Here is a 17,739-nt window from a genome sequence, read left to right as displayed (position 1 = left end):
GCGGTGTTGTATCTGTCCCGGCATGCCTTGCGGCGCTCGCCGCACCGGAAGTAGGGAGCGCTTCCGGGGGCGCAGGCGGCGCCATGGCGGCCGACACGCAGGTGGGTGCGGGACGGGCCCGTGTCGGTGGCGGTCCGGTGGTGGCGGCCGAGATCCGCGCGGCTCGGCCTCACCGTGCCTCTCCCCGCCGCCCTCTTTCGGCCCTTCCGTGCGGCCTGGCTCGGTGCCGCGGGGACGTGGCGGTCAGCTGGGGGCGGGAGGGCCGCGTCGGAGCCGCGGGGAGTTGGGGAGGGGGGGCAGCGCTGGAGCCGCGTCCCGCTCGGCCGTGCTCTGTGCCTCTGCGTGGCGCAGCGCACCGCTCGGCTCCCAGCGGAGAGCCCGAGGGCCACGCGTCCCGCCGCTGCTCCCTGGGCGCTTCCCGGCGCTCCGACACGTACTCGGTGTCCCACGAGGAGCCCGGCGCCACAGCCGGTCCTGCCCGTCCGCGCTGCCGGTGGAGTCCCTCGGTGGTGCCGCACGGCTGAGCTGCCGGCACAATTAACTGGTTTTTCACGTTTGCGTGTCTCCGCACTGCTGATTCAGCAGCACGAGGAAACGCGGCTCGGTTGGTTCGCCTAGGATGAGGGCCGAAGGTTTCTAAAGGAGAACCTTAGATCCTTTACGGCTGCGGTACCGTCCCGGTGGGCCGGGGATGCCCTCCAGGCGCCAAGCGGCGTCCCCTCCTCCGGGGCGGACCGCCCCCCGTGCCCGGTCCCTGTGCCCCGCCGAGAGGGCTGCGCTGGCGGCAGCTCATGGGCAGTGCGGAGGCGATCCCCGCTCCTCAGGTCGCTGTTTCCTGTGCTTCTGAAACGCCCTTTGTGGCAAAGCCGGTAACGCTTTGCTTGGAAAGTCCAGCTTGAGAGGTGAATTTTACAAGCCTTTCCTGGAGCCCCGTTGTTTCAGCTGAAGCGAATGCAGGGCATAGCAGGCTGTGATCCTGAGCGCTGGTCGGGCTGCACAAAGCCTTTTTTCACACGTAATTTTAAAGCTTGTACGTTCCTTGGAGCAGTTTCAGCAGCTGAAGAAACAAATCTCTGAGAATCGAAACTGCCTTCCAGTTTTTTCTCACCATCCACACTGCATGAAGGCTGCCTCAGGTTTGTGTCTCACTCGGCCAGCTGTCTCAGGCCCTGGCAGCCTGCATGTACAGAAACACGGCAGCCGTGGTAGTGCGTGCATGCAAAGGCATTCAGTTCTGTTTATTTTGTTTGCTTGGGTGCTATTGATGGCATAAGGGAGGAATTTTATAGCAAGGCACAAATTCTTCTAATCTGATGAGTCCAGTGTACAAAGCTCCTGGGCCGTGTATGCTGATCCTGGATGAGAATAAAGGCAAGTTGTGCATTCTGGTCCTGATTCCTTGCAAGCGGTTTCACAGCCAATGACAGAAACCACAGGTCGATGTTCTAGGAAGTGTGGTGAACTCTGTGGTGGGCCCCCAATAGTTAGAAGTGCATTTAAGGGGTTCTTTAGGAGGTAGCACACCCCTAAAAAGTACCTTTGCGTTCTTGAAGTGCATTGGGTTTTGGCTTTTCAGGTCCCTGTGCTCTGGAAGGCATTGATTTGTCACTGTGCTTTTAGAAGGGTGAATAAACCTTAAGGGGTGCCATTATAGATTAGCAAGCAGAAAGCCATCATCCTACAGTTTAACAGGGAGGCCTTGGAGCTGCAACTTGCATGAGCCTTTCCCTGCTAGGTGAGGCCACGGCTGATTGCATTTGGTCAGTAAGAGCTTGTGCAGCTGCTGGTTGTGCTTGCCCTGGTTCTGTGTTCTGCATGTGGACACCAAAGGCGCTCTGATGTCTTTTCCCCATCCCTGTGTGCTTTTAGATTTCTGACACACTGAAGAGGTTTGCAGTGAAAGTAACTACAGCCAGCGTGAAGGAGAGGAGAGAGATCCTCAGCGAGCTGGGAAAATGCATTTCTGGGAAAGGTAAAAGCGTTGGGGTGCTGATTTGGTTGGGGTGGAGGAGAAAATTGGAGTCCATTGTTTGAATTGCGTGTGAAAGTTGTGGGATGGTTCTTAGAGCGTGGGGTGGCAGCACCTGGAATGTGTGCTTTCTGCCCAGTTAACTCCAGGCATGGGTTTTGTGTGTAGCACAGAGCTCTGTTACTCACGTGGACTTTCTCCATTGAGGAGCTGTAGCACCACGTGTGTCAGTTTTTCATGGCAGCGTGGGTTGCTTGTTTCTCTCTGACTCTTTGCTTGTTTCTCTCTGACTCTTTGCTTGTTTCTCTCTGACTCTTTGCTTGTTTCTCTCTGACTCTTTGCTTGTTTCTCTCTGACTCTTTGCTTGGTTTTGCAGTGATTCATGGAGTGTTGATATAAACCCACGTAAATATTTCTGTGTATGGAGGGAGCGTGTGCAGAGATTTTAGATGGTCACAATAAAAGCAGCGCTCTGATCAATTCTCTTGATTTCTCCCGTATTCTGAAGGTGACTGTGGAATAGTGTGTTTATTGTCCTTGTTTAAAAAATACACACAAAACATGTATAAAAGAGAGAAATCTAAGTATGATCCTTGCAAACACCCTCATCTATGATGAAATCACTTCCTGACTGCAGTTGTAAAGTGTATTAAATATATCATGTATTAAAGACATCGGTGATCTATAGGGAAACGTTCTGAAATTCAATCTGTTGCAGATCTTCCCGAGGGTGCAGTGAAAGGCCTTTGCAAACTCTTCTGCCTTACTCTGCACCGATACCGGTGAGTAACTTGATGCAGAAAGCTGTGTTATTCAATCTGTTAGTGTCAAGGCACTGATCAGTTAAACAGGCATGGAGCATCTGGAAATGTTACCAGGCAGTGCTGCATAAATGCCAGAAAGCTGATGTCTCCTAATGATCCTCTCAAGTTAGGTTTGACATTAAGAAGTTTTACAACACTTTTGATTTTGAAATTAAAACTTGCATCCTGTGGCTCAGTTTGCAAGAATGCCCATCTCCGTGTTGTTGTCCTGTTGTAGTGAGATGGAGATGTCCTTTAGACACACTTAGGCAGGGTTGCAGAAGAGAAGCTGCTCAGAGCCTGTGCGTTCCTTTGGAGCCTGCTGCAGTGTCTCCACATGGCTTCTGTCAGCTGGAGAAGGAAACGGAGCTTTGTGCCAGAACCTTCTCTGCTTTTTGGAACAGCAGGGATAAAATAACAGTTGGCTGCAATGAGAAAGCAGAGCCCTTTGTGTGCTGCGAGGGCTGCAACGCGTGTGGTGTGGGCAGGGTTGCAGGGTTCATCGTTCTACAGAGCTGTTCTTCCTCCCCACCAGCGATGCGGCGTCGCGCAGAGCCCTGCAGCTGGCACTTCAGCAGCTCGCAGAGTCCCAGCCAGATGCAACAGCAAAAAACCTCCTGCACTCACTTCAGTCTTCAGGGATCAGTGGCAAGGCTGGAGCTCCCAGGTGCGCGGCGCTTCGTGTGGAAGCACTTCTGAATTGCTGGTGCTTTCAGAATGGCTGTTAAAAAGCAATTTGAAGACTAAGCAGTAGCGACTAACTCAGTGTAAATGTTGTTATTTTACCTCTTTCACATCTTCTGTGAAAGCAGAAGGATTTTCTCGGTGTTACTGCTGGTGGATTTGGTCCAAGTTACAGTTTTACTTCTGTTAAAGCCTGAAGCGCTGAGGATAAACTCTTATGGATGCTCCTTCTCCATCCACCTCTTGCCTTCGGGCTGAGCAGAAGTGTAGCTTTTACAAAAGCACCTGATCTGGGTATAAAGGTCTGCAGGGTTACAGCATTTACCCTTCAGGTGTCTGTGTCAGGTGGTTGGCATTGTGCATGAGAATATTTGCTACCTTATCTCACTTAAAGAGAGATCAGAATGGGGGGGGATCCTCAGGGAGCTGAGAATTGGCTTCTGCCACCTGAAGTGGAGGAAGGAGAGGAGATTTTGGCATGGATTAGAGCTGAGCTGGGAAGGAATGCAAGCTGAGAAAAGATTTGGCATCTATGGCTGTGAAGATGAGCAGCAGATGAGAAATCTCGAGTTACTTTTTGGGCAGTCTCAGTTGGCAAAGTATTTATCTCGTTTCTGTAACGTTTCTGGAAAGATCAGAGAAAGATCTTTTCATTCTCAGCAGGTGAGATTTGGCCTCTTTTGTGCTGATCAGAAGTTCTGAGTGTTAAACATGCAAGCAAATAAGCAAGCAAGCCCCATCAGAGCTTATGAGCACCAGTTATTTCTTCTACAAACTAAGAATTTAGCTGTACTTTTTTCTGCTGTAAAATGTCTTGCTGATGAGCTGACATTTTGTCTTGGTGTGGATGCATTGGTTCTGGATTAGGAGGTGTAATGCATGTACCAGGAGCTGTAGATTTACCTCTGCCTTCTGTCTCTGCAACAGTAAGAGCAGTGGGTCTGCAGCCCTGCTGGCACTCTCCTGGACATGCCTGCTGGTACGCACAGTCTTTCCAACGCCTGACAAGAGACAGGGAGAAACCTGGAAGAAACTGGTAGGTTCTTTTTGGTTTGTAGAAATGCCCTTTGGAGATGAGGACTTCCATATTGCTTGTGTCTTCAGTTTGATGAAAGACTGCACATAATTCTGAATATGACTAACAGCGTCACCTTAAAACCTGGGTTTATAGGATGCTTTTCTTTGCTTTCTGATGGGTTTTGATCCCTCCCGTTCTTGTGGAGGAGGCAGGAGATGGGGCAGCCTTGCCTGTGCTCTGCACACAGTGGTGTGTAGCTGTTTCTAGGCTAGGCTGTGCTAGTGGTGCCTGCAGGGTGCTGTGTGAAACACGCTGTCGGCTCCTTGTGCCTCCCTGCCTTGCCTGTGATACTCAATCATATGGTATTAAGTCGCCTTTTGCTTTTTTCTGCCTTCTTTGGTAATCTCTTGCTGGGATCACGCTTGTAGCATCTGGAAACAGCCTAAGGTCTTCTTTGTGAGCACGTGGAGTTGATCACTGGCATCTGACGCTTCTGGTTTGACACGAGCTCTCTGAGAAGCAGGCCCATGAGGCTCTTGGCTGTTTCCCTTGGCAGGTGGAGGTTCAGTGTTTACTTCTTTTGGAAGTCTTGGGAGGCTCCCATAAGCAGGCAGTGGTTGGAGCAGTGAAGAAACTGAACAGACTTTGGAAAGAGGTGATGTATGCTTCATCTAACTTTATTCAGTAGCAATTCTAGTTTCTGTTGCATTAATGTGCTTTTTTTGTTGTTGTTGTTCCTCATCAGAACCAAGATCTGGTGGATCAGTACCTGTCTGTCATCCTTGGTCTTGAACCAAACCAGAGCTATGCTGCAATGCTGGGCCTTGTGGTACAGTTTTGCACAGCTCAGAAAGAGACTGATATTATTAAACGCCACAAGGTAAATTTGCCATATTCCTGTTGTTTTTGGGTTTTTTTTTTCTACCTTTTTATTGGGGGCTGGATGATAAGTAGCATTGCTTTTTGTCGTGGAGAAGCAGAGCTTCATTATCTGTCAATTCAGTAGGAATGCACTGGTTAAAATTGTGGAATGAGTTTATAAAGCAGGTAGGAGATATGTGAGTCTGTGCTTTTACACAGAGTGCCTTCTCCCTGGCTGTAGGAATTAAAGGCTGCAGCTGGCTCTCAGTGGGTTTTGAGTGTTGGGCTGGTGTGTATAGCAGAGAGCACTGATCTCTGCTCAACTCTCTTATGTGAGGATGAGATCAAAGCTTCTGCTTAGTGGATGGGGCTGTCTTCCAGAGCAAAGTGGAGTGAAGTGTTGAGCCTGGCCAGTGGTGTGCAGAGGGCTGTGTAGGTTGTCTTGTGGCTGTCATTGCTGTTTCTGCTTGTTCAGAGTGCTCTTCTGGATTTCTACGTGAAGACCATCCTAATGAGCAAGACAAAGCCTCAGAAGCATGTGCTGGTGAGACATACTCTTACAGGCCTGGTTATACTTCTGTCCCATGTGCAGTGTCTGCTGCTGTGCTCAGCACTTTGTCCCCTTTGCAGGACAGCTGCTCTCCACTTCTTCGCTATATCTCTCACGCTGAATTCAAGGAGTTACTTCTGCCAACTCTGCAGAAATCCTTGCTACGGAGCCCTGAGAATGTAATTGAAAGTGAGTGGCATCGCTGTACGTTGCTCTGCCAGAGTGCACGAGCAGTTGTTTCTCCAGAGTTCTGGAGCTGTGAGGGCTGTGCATCCCTCTGGACTATGCCTGTGGGTCTGTGAGCGTAGACAGGGAACCCGAGGGCTGGATGTGGGGAGGTGACATTTGTGGTGTTATTCCAAGAGTCCGGGTGTGTGATAGCTGCTGTTTGTGCTGAGGATAGAATTTCACAGCTGAGTGCTAAGAATAATCCTGAATGAATCTGTTGGTTGGGCTTCAGTTTTGGTGTTTTTCATCCCTACTGGCCCTGTCTGCTCTTGATGTGTACTGTGTGGAAAGATGCATTAAAAAGATAACATTACTTAACAAAACATAATGTGACGTTATTTCTTCTGTCTTCAGCAATCTCTTGTTTGCTCTCGTCTGTTAACCTGGATCTTAGCCAGTATGCTCTGGACATTGTGAAGGGACTGGCTGGTAAGTGCTTAATTCTGGAGGGAATGATGAATTCAGAATAAGGCTTTCTTCATCTTTTTGTCTGCACCTATAACTGCTGGATTACTGGTAACGAGATTGATTTATTTGAGTGGGAGAACAATACTATAACTTGGTAATATAACTTAATATATAGGGCCACACTTAAAGATATATCCTTGTCTCACTGATTTTGTGTGGTTTGTAATAAGGATCTCTTAGTTTGTGCATCATGTTTTAGGTCATCTGAAATCCAACAGTGTGCAGCTCATGGATGAAGCAGTTGTTGCCTTGAAGAATTTGGCTCGACAGTGCAGTGATCCTTCAGCTGTGGAATCACTGGGCAGACACCTTTTTGCCATCTTAGGGGGTGAGTAAATTCTAGGTCAAGGAATGGAGGTGAACAAAGATTTGTTGCCTTCAGGGAGTTTTGTGTGTTCTATTTTCTGTTGGTTTTGGTTGTGTGATAAGGGTTTATCCAGGATCAGGGGTAACAAAGCCAGCATTTGTATTTCAGAGAAGATACGTGATGTAGCACGTGGCCATTGTCTGTAAGTCAGCTGTCACCTATTTGTTTCTTGTTGACAGGCTCAGAGGGGAAGCTGACAGTTGTTGCACAGAAGATGAGCGTCCTTTCAGGTGAGGATCCTAAAAGAAAGCTGCTTCTCAAGTGGTGCAAATCCACCAGGTGGCTGAATGAGGGAGTTGTGAGCCTTGCGTGGTTATTCTGAGTTAGCTGTAGTTAATGCTGTAGAGAGTTCTGGATACTGCAGGCAAATTCTTGACTATCTGTCGTAAGCTCATAAGTTAAAATGTTTTCTGCAAGGAAGGTGACTGTATGCTGTGTAAAAATGAAGGCAGGATTGGAGACAAGTGTTGGTTGGTGGTGAATTTGGCATTCAGATGTAGCAGTGAGAGAGAGATGTTTGTGCAAAGACTGAAATGAGATTGTTTTGAGATTTTGTGGTGACTGCTTGAAGTTTGGGCATTAATGAGACAAGTCTTTCCTTCAGGGATTGGCAGCCTTAGTCACCATGTGGTTTCTGGATCATCTAGCCAAGCTCTGGCTGGAACTGTGGCTGAGCTTTTCATCCCCTTCCTGCAACAAGAAGGTGAAATCTTTTGCCTTTTTTGGGGGTTTGCTAAGCTGCTTTTATCTCAGGCAGACATTTTGTGTGGCCTGTTATTCAAGACAAATCCTGATTCTTGCCTGTTGTGTTGTAAAATCCATTGCACTGTTTTATTGAGTAGCCCTGTGGAGACAGTGCTGTGTCTGCTAGAAGCACGTGCATTAATTTCCTTCCTCAACCCAGCCTTGTTACCTGCTTTCTGTTTCCCGTGTTCCTGTGTTTCATGCCTTTACTGTACTGATGTGGGCACTGTTACTTCCTAGTCCATGAAGGCACGTTGGTTCATGCAGTCTCTGTCCTGGCTCTGTGGTGTGTTCGCTTCACCACTGAAGTCCCTAAGAAGATGGTGGAATGGCTGAAGAAAGCAATTGGCCTTAAGACCTCTACTTCAGCTGTGAGGCACGCCTACCTGCAGTGCATGCTGGCCTCTTTCAAAGGTAAGGCTGTAGCTGTCAATAATTCTCTTGACTGTGGGCTTAAGAGAAAAGCAGCCAACTTTTGGACTTCTGAAGTAGGTGACTTTGTAAACTCTGACAAGCTTATGGCTAAAATGTCACCTGCAAATACTCCAGTGTACAAAATTGCAGCATCTTTTTTCTTTCTTTTAGTATCATATGAAGAGTTGCTCCTGGAAACATCAGGAACAACTAGATCAGTTCCCTGGGAAGTGAGGGTCGCAGATCAGTGAGATTCCTTGGCTTGTGACCATTAGAGATGCAACAGATGGTTGTAGCTTGCCAGGAATTTACTTTTGTTCTCTTAGAGAAATGTAGTCTTCAAAGTCAGACTTCCCATAGTATGAACTATTTCCTTTTATATCACTGAATTGCCATTTTCACCCTGTGAATAGAAATTGTGTTGGGATGAGACCATTTTACCTGTGACAGAAGGGCTGAAGTCGTTCTCACCTGGACGGTCGCAGTCTAATTCAGTCAGTGATGGGCAGATACCCTGGGAGATTCTCTGTCAGTGTGTGGTTTGCTTCTTGCATCTTGCAACAGAAGAACCATTGGTGTCTTTGGTAACGTGAAGGACCGTGTTTTGCAGTTTGTCTTGTTCTGTCTCCCCAGGTGACACGTTGTTACAGGCCATGGACTTGCTACCCCTGCTGATCCAGACAGTAGAAAAAGCAGCATCTCAAAGTACTCAGATTCCCATGGTAACGGAAGGGGTTGCTGCAGCTTTGCTGATCTGCAGGATGTCTGTCATTGAGGGACAAACTGGTAAGATGACAGAACATCTTGCAGAATCCAATATGAGCAGCTTCTGAGGAATAACTTTGTTTTTTTGACTGCGTGCATGAAATACCATTCCTTAATTGGTGCATTGCTTCTGCATGGAGAATCACTGCCTTTGCTAAACCAGGGAAGGCTGTGTTCTGATCTCCTGGTGATGTCAGTGGTGAATGTCTGCAGCCTTGCAAATTGCAGCATCCATTCACTTGGGGCAGCATTTCTCTTTCTGACAGAAAATTCACACAGATCTTACATGCTGGGACACGAATGAAGCTTTGCAAGTGTTACTTGCTTGCCATTTTGTACAAACTATCTTTGGAAAACAGCAGGACCAGATCTGAGCATATTACAAGAACTGTCTGAATTCATACATCTGCCAGGATATAAAATCCAGATGTGTTCTGTGTATTGAACGATAGACATCAACTTCCTCCTTTTCTTTTTTAGAGAGGCTAATCATATGAAAGGTTAAGGTGCAGCAGATTTTATATTTCACAGGCATGCTGTAGAGAAATATCTATTTTTTTTCAGCAGATGTTTTTTAGACTGTTTATAGTTCTGAATGAGAAATGAGAAGCTTTAAGCTGAAGGCAAGTGAAGCTAGAAATAGCTTCAGTAATGTCAGGAGAAAAAAACAACTGTATTTTGTGTCCTCTGGTAAGCTCTTACTTGTTTGGTAAGCCCTTAATAGACATCTGTTCTTTCCTACCAGAGTCTAAGCTGAGTGGCTTCTGGCAGCTGATCCTGGATGAGAAAAAACAAGTTTTTACCTCTGAGAAGTTCCTGCAGTCTGCTTCAGAGGAAGGTAAATTGTCAGATATTATGTATCCAGCTACTGTTTAATTCTATGAGCGGGTACTTAGGAGAGCTACTGTTGTAGTTAGCTCTTCTCTAAGCCTTAGAAACTTTTGTGTCGCTCCTTTACCATGTTAGCTCCAAAAATTGAAGCTGTTATTGTGGGAGTAAGCACTGTCATGATTTGTTATTGGTTAACAGTGAGCAGAAATATCCAGCTAATGCGTTGAACATCCTGAGCTACTTGATGCCTTGAATGTAGAAAGTCACCTGTGCCTTACTTAGTATGCATTATAACCTACCCTGTATTCCAGGGCTTTCTGTTCCTTCTCTTATGATATGATTGAATATTGATATACAAACCAAAGGGCTAATGATAGTGGAAGCTCAATTGATGGTATGAGATCAAATACCAAGGCTACAGTTCACATAGCATTATGCACTTTTGTATGAGTTCATTACACATTTTATTGTCACTGAAGGTGTTGCAGTAGTGCTCAGGAATTAACAGTACTGACGCAGTGAACAGGATGGTTATTATTTGGTTTGCTCTGTTATTTACACAAAAGTAGACACTCACTGGTCAGTGAAATTCTGCAGGAATGAAGCCAACTGCATTTCTGTTAGCTCACAATTCTGTTTCTGGTCTTGTCAGATCTGAGCTGGACTTATCTCTAGCTTCACTGAGAAAGGCTTATGTAGAGGCTCATTTTGGACAGTTACCTGAATGTGTCCTGCTTGCTGTTTGTTCATTCTCAGGCTAAAAAAAAATAAATCTGCTTCCTTATGACATGACTTACTGTTTTAAATGTTTGTTTGTTCCCCAGCCATGTGCACTGTGCTGCAGCTGACCGAGCGCCTCCTCCTGGACCATGTGCAGCGGCTCCCTGAGAGTAAAATCCAGTATGTAGAGTGCACTTACTGCTACTGATCTGTGTCTGATTCCTGGAAGTTAATGCAGGTGGTGGAGAGGGAGGGCCTGGGACTTTGCACGGAATGCTGAATGCTTGGTGCTTCTGTGTCCTATTGCTAGACCTGTTTGTTGCTCCGTTTTCAGGCAGTATCACCGTGCCCTTGTTGCAGTGCTGCTGAGTCGGACCTGGCATGTTCGAAGGCAGGCCCATCAGACAGTTAGGAAGCTTTTGTCCTCTCTGGGAGGGTACAAACTGGCCTACGGCCTCTTAGAGGAGCTAAAAGTGGTTCTCAGCTCTCATAAGGTGAGTAGTCAAGAAGCCTCATTCCTTCTTAGCTGTTTGTATGCTGCTGCTGGTCAGCTCTCTACCCTAGGTTTGCTGTTAGCATTGAAATACAACGTGCTAGGAAAATGGTTCAGTTCCAGCTTTGTTTAAAAAAAAAAAAAAAGAAAAGAAAAGAAAAGAAAAAGAAAAACATTGTGTGATACCACTGAACAAGGTAGCACACCTTGCACCTTGCTAAATAGACTAAGTTGCATTAATTAGGTACTAAAAATTTAAGTTGAGGGAGGGAGGGAAGATTTAGGTTGGATGTCAGGGGGAAGTTCTTTACTATGAGAGTGGTGAGGTGCTGGAACAGCTGCCCAGAGAGGTTGTGGATGCCCCATCCCTGGAGATGTACAAGGTCAACTTGGATGGAGCCCTGGGCAGCCTGGGCTGCTCTGAAATGGGGAGGTTGGTGGCCCTGCCTTTGGCAGGGGGTTTGGAGATTCGTGATCCTTGAGGTCCCTTCCAACCCTGGCCATTCTGTGACTAGACTTAATGAAGTCTTGTGTTACAGATACTGCTTGAATAAAGTGTTTTTGAAGGATACTGAGTACAAGTAGACAGCAGAATTTGAACATATTCTAGCCAACTGTTCAACCTTTTCCAAAGTCCTGTTTGCTAAAAGTACTAGTTTTAGTTCTATTTTACTCCAGTATGCCAAATCTAGGATAGTCTCCATTCTTATTCCTTCCATCACTGTCAGCTCTTTGCTTTGCTTCCTTCCACTGTTATCCTTTCTTTTCTTTGAAAACTGAAGGATTGCATTTTCAGAATGAGCTAAATTTTGATGTTATGTATGGTTTCACTCTAGGAAAGTTTGCTCAGGAAGGTTTGCTGTGATGTTAATGATGAATTGTCTGCTAGGTTATGCCTCAGGAGGTCCTGGTGATGGAGTCGGGCGAGCTGTCGGAGCAAGGAAAGACTTATATTCCTCCCCGTGTCCTTCATGAGGCACTGTGTGTCATCTCAAGTGTAGCTGGGCTGGATGTGGATTCCATTGAGACAGAAAAGCTGGCTCTGGAGATGCTGCTGGTGAGCCATCATCCATCTCTGGGTAAGTGAAGGGATAAGATCGCTGTCGTGGGTGATATACCTTGTTTTGTTTCGTTTTTAATCCTGCCTTTTTGTTCAGTTGTATTTGCAATCTGCTTTGTATTTATTATATTTGCTTGTTCTTCATGCTAGTGGCAGTACAGCCAGGTCTTTGGCCAGCCCTCCTTGTCAAGATGAAGATAGATCCCAAAGACTTTATTACCAAACACCTGAATGACATATTACCCAGACTCACTGCCTACGCTCCAGACAACCAGGTGAACTTCTGCTTTTCCACCATTAGCATGAGGATGTGTTTTTGAACAAAGTAATCTTTTAGTGGAGTTAAGTACCAACTGGCCTGTAAGGAAGGAGGTCTGCCTATGAGTTAGGGAAAAGGGAGTTCCAAAGAGAAGGTCTCCAGTGTAAAAACTACTGGGATTTAAGGTGGAAGAATGTGCTAAGTAGAACTCTAAATAAATCAATGGTACCTACTGGATGAGGTATTAAAACTTGAAGGATGTTGCTATCAAGGAATATGACATTGCCTGCTTCATCTGAACATACTCTTAAAACAATGTCAAAGAATACTTGTTACATGGTTTTTATCTCTTTGTTTTCTTGGTAGTCATCTATGAATGCAGTGGGATCTCTCTCTCTGCTCTCACCTGGTAGAGTGCTCCCCCAGCTCATCAGCACCATCTCAGCAGCAATGCAGAATCCAGCTCTGTGTCAGGTTACTCGAGAGGAATTTGCCATCATGAAGACACCGGAGGGAGAACTGTATGATAAGTCTATAATACAGAGGTAGGACTTTTATAATTTCCCTTCTCTGTGAACATGGAGATTGATTCCTTCTGGCATCTAGCTTGTGGGCGAATGGATTTGTCAGCTGCTCTTTTTCTGGACAGGAGTTCCTATATTTCTATGCTTGAATCTTAATTCAGAGCAGTCCTGATTCATCTCTGAACTTCTTTTCTCAGTGCTCAACAGGATAGTATGAAAAAGGCTAACATGAAGAGGGAGAATAAAGCTTACTCCTTCAAGGAACAAATCATTGAGCTGGAGCTGAAGGAGGTGAGTTGGTGGAAAGCAGGAAGCCATTAGTGATGATTGTGACAACAGGTATCTCATCTGTTTTGTTGCATGGCTTGTGGCATGTTTACACTGTTGGGAAAGATTATTTGAATTTCTTTTCTCTTGTAACTTATTTCTATCAATTTCTGCTCATTCTGGTGATTTATGAGTGTGCTTACTTGTTGGTAGTACCTGGTTTTATCTCTTCTTCAATGCATTTTGCATGTCTGTCTCAGTAAGAGTTGTTAAATAGATGCTTTGGTCTTGTTGACAGCCAGCAGTTGTGTTCAGTCTGGCCAGAGCAATGTGTGTGTTGGGGGAAGGATTTGATGAAAAGAAGGGAGCATACAGGGTTGATTGGAGTATTCCTTTTTCAAAGATTGACTTCTTTGTCCTGGGGAGAATGTTGTGTCCACCCACTGTCAGAAGAAGTAGACAGCTCTCTGATGATAGAAAATAATTTTTGATCAATTGAAAGCTGGGAAGAGCTAATGTTATGCTGCCAGTAGAACACTGAAGTATCGCTGACCTCCTGATTTCCATTTGTGTCTTCAGAGTGATATGCTTGGAAAAGTATTTTCATACCATTTTAAAAGTAAATTGTGAAAAATAACGTGTCCAACTTGTTCCTCTTTCTCAGTGAGGGTACAGTGTTAAGGGTTCCCAGTTGGTGATGTCCATGATGCACTCTTTGCAGGAGATAAAGAAGAAGAAGGGGATAAAGGATGAGGTGCAACTGACTAGCAAGCAGAAAGAGCTGATGCAGGCACAGCTGGAAAAGGAATCTCAGATAAGAAAACGACTCAAGGAGGTAAGTGTTGATGACAGTTTTTTTGCCAGCTCTGCAGCTACCAGAGTAATTTATGGTAGTCATCCACATTGTTTTCCTTACAGCTTGATAATGAACTGGAAACAGCCTTGGGACTGCTGGACACTGTTATCAAGAGAAAACCTCCTGGTCTAACTCAGTACATCCCCAGTCTCGTTGGTTCCTTTTTGCCACTTTTCAGATCGCCTTTGGCTGCTCCAAGAATTAAGGATCCTTTTCTTTCCTTAGCTTCCTGTGTCATGCCTGATCGACTTAAAACCTTTGGTTAGTATTTGCAGTTGCTGTTTAAGGGCGGGGTACCTTATTTTCATAGCAGGGTACTCAAAATCCTTACTCTTACGTGGTGTTACCAAGTACCAGGGGAAAAGAAAACAACGGGGAGGTGACTGTAACATCCCAGTGATCCTACTGCTACATAGGTTCTGGTTGAAAGACAAGTTGTCCACGCAGGGTGCAGCTGATCACACTGGGATTGTGGCTCTTCTGGAGAGCTTGGAAGTTGTGAGCATAGCTGTGATAGCCCTGAGGACAGGACAGGCGATGCTGACTTGGAATCAACAGCTATGGGTGATGATAACGGTGCTGGCAAAGTGGCAAAGGCTAAAAATTTCAGTGGGATATAAGCTGCTCAGTTACTTATGGTGTCTTCTGAATCCAGTGCTCTGATGTCTGTTACAGTTGCTGCCTTCTCTGCAAGATGTAAGTCAGTGCATGCAGGGCTACTTTCACACCTTTGGGCTGACCCATCCTTGGAGAAGTTTGGAAGCACTGAAATTTCTTGACTGCTGTTGCAAAGCCAAAAGGATTTGCTTCTGGTTAGAGGGAACACACAGTAGTGTTCATCCAGCAGTAAATGTAACTGCTGTGAAGGAAGATGTCCCCTGTTATCCTCGGGGCTGTGCTTCCTTCTCAGCACCTCTTCTGCAGCCTGGGCTGTTTCCCAGAGATTTGTTGGAGTTCTTCAGTCTGTTTTCCTCAGGATTTTTTTTCTCAAGAAATGTTTGGTTTTAGTCCTCTCATGGATCTTTTTTGTTCTTTCATTCCAGGTACTTTAGTGAGCCATGTGACCCTGCGCCTGATGAAGCCAGAATGTGAATTGGATGAATCGTGGTGTCAAGAAGAGCTTCCTACTGCTCTCAGCAGAGTAGTTAGCTTGCTGCATGCCCACACCATTCCTAGTCGAACTGGCAAAGGAGAGGCAGGTAAAAAATACTGTAGATCTTTCCTCTCCACAATATCTCGGTGAACTGTTTAAGTTTGGGTGGTTATATATTTAATAGGGGAGAGTGCCATTTTATTTTGTCCTTTTAAATTGGATTAAGTCTATTAGTAGACATGAGAAACTGTGCCTTCCTCTTTTTCTGGTGTCAGGAGTAAAAATGATGTTATAAGAACATCAAGTGTAGAAGTGAAATAACTTTTTCTATAAATGATTCAGACAGAAATAATAGCAGTGAAATTAAAACTCATCTTTGCTGAAGAGTTCTTGCATTTCAACACCACTTGGTGTAAGTGATTTAGTGAGACTAAGTGGAAAGATGAAAATAATTGCTTGTTATCTGTGATCTCAGCAGTGAAGTGCCTGTGGCCTCTGCTTCTTTGCTGTGTACTACTGCAGTTCATGAATATTTTATTCTGGCATGGTTGCAGAAGAAAGAGTTCCTTCCTCTCTTGTAACATGAGGGCAAGCACCAATGTTTTTACAGTGCAAGTATAGTGATGTGAGTTAAAAAGAAGCTGTTTGTTTGCTCGTTTTTGGTCACGTGGTTAGTTCAAATCCAGATCCATTCCAGAATTTGCTTCCTGATGAGATGTGTAAATACTTGTATCACTACACAGAAATAGGCAATAGTGCAAAAAGGGTGGGTAAGTCTTGTTTTGGAGGAAGGGATGGCTTAGCCTGTCTTTATAAATATGGTGTAATGATAAGGTGATAAATCCATGCTTTGGAGCTGATTGCTTTCAAGCTTAGTCAGAAACTGCTCTGGTAGGCAATTTATAACATTTTAAGGAAATTTAGGATTCCATTTGCCTCCTTACCCCAGGAGTTCAGTCATCCCCTTACAGTTCTGTTGTCAGCTCTGCAGCTGTGTGACTGTGGCACAGATAATCCTCACTGCTGGGTAGTGGCAGTTGACCATGCTGAGCACCACTTCAGTGTTAAGCATTTTGCTGATAATTCAGTGTCTCTGCTGTGATGTTTATTTCCATAGTAAGTGCAGATTCATTAACATTTGAATCTGTTTGCTTGCTTATTTCCAGAAAGTAGCACAAGTATTTTCAATGTTCCTCCTTCTGTGTGTATTTCCTGGTGTTTACTGTCTGATTTTCTTGTTTCTATTCATTTTCCTTCCTCTGGAGGAGAAAGCAAGTAGGTTTGCTAATACTTTGTTGGACAACTCAAATTCTATTTGCAAATAATATTCCTGAAAGTTCTTAAAACACTTCTGAGTGCAGTCTTACAATGCTGTTCAGTAGGGGTTAGTTTCTTTGGTTACCAACAGTCCTCAGAGAAACCAACTGTCTTTGTAATGTTGATGGAAAGAAATATCATTCATTGCTGGCATGACAAGATACAATTCAAAGCCATTTCATATTGATCAGAAACAGCTATTATGTGTTAAGAGAACACTTATCTTCTCAGATAAAGCCTTCTCCTGCCTGCTGCATGTAGTGGGACTGTTGCTTAAGCCAAAAAATCTGGCCAATAATTGGAGGGGAAAAAAAAAAAAAAGCAAGTAAAAATCCCTCATCTGAGGGTTGTTTTTTTTTTAATCTCAAATATTCATGTTAAGTAGTTGAAAGCTCACAGTGTGTTTGGTATTGAAAATTTCTCCCTTGAACTACTTTTGCAGTATCCATGCCCTACATAAGCTGACTAATACTGCAGTGTTGTATCTGCAGTGCTCTTCATCTGCATCTTAGAAATTCATAATGTGACATGCTCTGACAGCACAGATAGGATGTTGAAAAACCCCTTTTCTCTAGATATCCACTGCTTTAGTTTTAGCAATATATATATATATATAAATAATTTCTCCAGCAGAATCACAGAGGTATGTGTTCAAGAATGTATTTGATAATGAACTGTACGTGTATCCAGATGGTGAGAGATGTTGAGAGCTTATCTGAAACCAGGAAGAATTATTCGTTCTTCTGTAATGCGGTATTTAGATTTTCCTTAGACTTTTTTGCTTTGAACTAACTGGATTATTGGGATTAGCATTCGTTATGCCCAATAGCCAACTCCCCGTGAGAAGGAAGGATCAAAGTCTGTAACAACAGGAATCCAAAGTTTTAATTTTTTCCAAGGAGAAGAGAATTTGAGCCTTGTACCAGCATTAGAGAAGCCTCATTCTCAGGAATCCGAGTGAAGGCTGGAGGAACAGGTTAGCTGGGTTTGTAGGAAGTGTTTGAAGGGAATGGGGCTGGCAAATGAGCTGTTATTTTGTGACAAAGCAACTTTAGCACTGAGTTAGTTAAATTGTGTCGGATCCCTGTGTGGATTCTCTTGGTCAGAATAAAATTGACTTTTTTTTTTAAATTTAGTTGAATTCATCTGAATTCTCAGAGAGTGCACATTCAAACAGTGTAATTTAAATGCTAGATTTTCAGTTTCAATCTTGGTGGATTTAATTTTGTTGCCTCCTCCTCCAAGTGCATCTAAGACAGACAAAACCAAAGTTTTGCATGTCTATCTACGTAGTACAGGAGGTTGAAGATGGCCATATGTGTTCGAATCTACTAAAGTGCACATTTTCATAGAATCTTACAATGATTTAGGTTAGAAGGAGCCTTAAAGGTCATTTAGTTCCAACCCCAGTGCCATGGACAGGGTTGCCAACCATTACATCAGGCTGC

The 17,739-nt window shown here is 44.7% G+C and overlaps 1 protein-coding gene across 2 annotated transcripts in view; it reads left to right on the top strand.

Moving 5' to 3' along the window:
* The first annotated feature begins 53 nt into the window (after nucleotides 1–53).
* Nucleotides 54–17,739, top strand: part of GCN1 (GCN1 activator of EIF2AK4) — a 40,805-nt gene continuing 23,119 nt past the window's right edge. For both annotated transcript variants that reach the window (XM_042865344.1, XM_042865343.1), the window contains exons 1-25: nucleotides 54–101; nucleotides 1,870–1,972; nucleotides 2,688–2,751; nucleotides 3,308–3,439; nucleotides 4,384–4,492; nucleotides 5,031–5,129; nucleotides 5,220–5,354; nucleotides 5,811–5,879; nucleotides 5,966–6,074; nucleotides 6,468–6,542; nucleotides 6,781–6,909; nucleotides 7,128–7,178; nucleotides 7,553–7,651; nucleotides 7,933–8,106; nucleotides 8,740–8,892; nucleotides 9,617–9,709; nucleotides 10,527–10,602; nucleotides 10,757–10,916; nucleotides 11,805–11,994; nucleotides 12,126–12,250; nucleotides 12,601–12,779; nucleotides 12,956–13,049; nucleotides 13,747–13,860; nucleotides 13,944–14,142; nucleotides 14,925–15,080. In XM_042865344.1, coding sequence (XP_042721278.1) covers nucleotides 84–101; nucleotides 1,870–1,972; nucleotides 2,688–2,751; nucleotides 3,308–3,439; nucleotides 4,384–4,492; nucleotides 5,031–5,129; nucleotides 5,220–5,354; nucleotides 5,811–5,879; nucleotides 5,966–6,074; nucleotides 6,468–6,542; nucleotides 6,781–6,909; nucleotides 7,128–7,178; nucleotides 7,553–7,651; nucleotides 7,933–8,106; nucleotides 8,740–8,892; nucleotides 9,617–9,709; nucleotides 10,527–10,602; nucleotides 10,757–10,916; nucleotides 11,805–11,994; nucleotides 12,126–12,250; nucleotides 12,601–12,779; nucleotides 12,956–13,049; nucleotides 13,747–13,860; nucleotides 13,944–14,142; nucleotides 14,925–15,080 — 2,905 coding nt within the window. In that variant the 5' untranslated portion in view covers nucleotides 54–83. The remainder of the gene's footprint in view (nucleotides 102–1,869; nucleotides 1,973–2,687; nucleotides 2,752–3,307; nucleotides 3,440–4,383; nucleotides 4,493–5,030; nucleotides 5,130–5,219; nucleotides 5,355–5,810; nucleotides 5,880–5,965; nucleotides 6,075–6,467; nucleotides 6,543–6,780; nucleotides 6,910–7,127; nucleotides 7,179–7,552; nucleotides 7,652–7,932; nucleotides 8,107–8,739; nucleotides 8,893–9,616; nucleotides 9,710–10,526; nucleotides 10,603–10,756; nucleotides 10,917–11,804; nucleotides 11,995–12,125; nucleotides 12,251–12,600; nucleotides 12,780–12,955; nucleotides 13,050–13,746; nucleotides 13,861–13,943; nucleotides 14,143–14,924; nucleotides 15,081–17,739) is intronic.

The sequence above is a fragment of the Lagopus leucura genome, unplaced genomic scaffold (genome assembly GCF_019238085.1).
Source record: "Lagopus leucura isolate 7727_CA_CO unplaced genomic scaffold, USGS_WTPT01 Super-Scaffold_806, whole genome shotgun sequence".
NCBI lineage: Eukaryota > Metazoa > Chordata > Aves > Galliformes > Phasianidae > Lagopus > Lagopus leucura.
The sequence above is the reverse complement of the archived record's forward strand: the minus strand, read 5'-3'. Positions and strand labels throughout refer to the sequence as shown.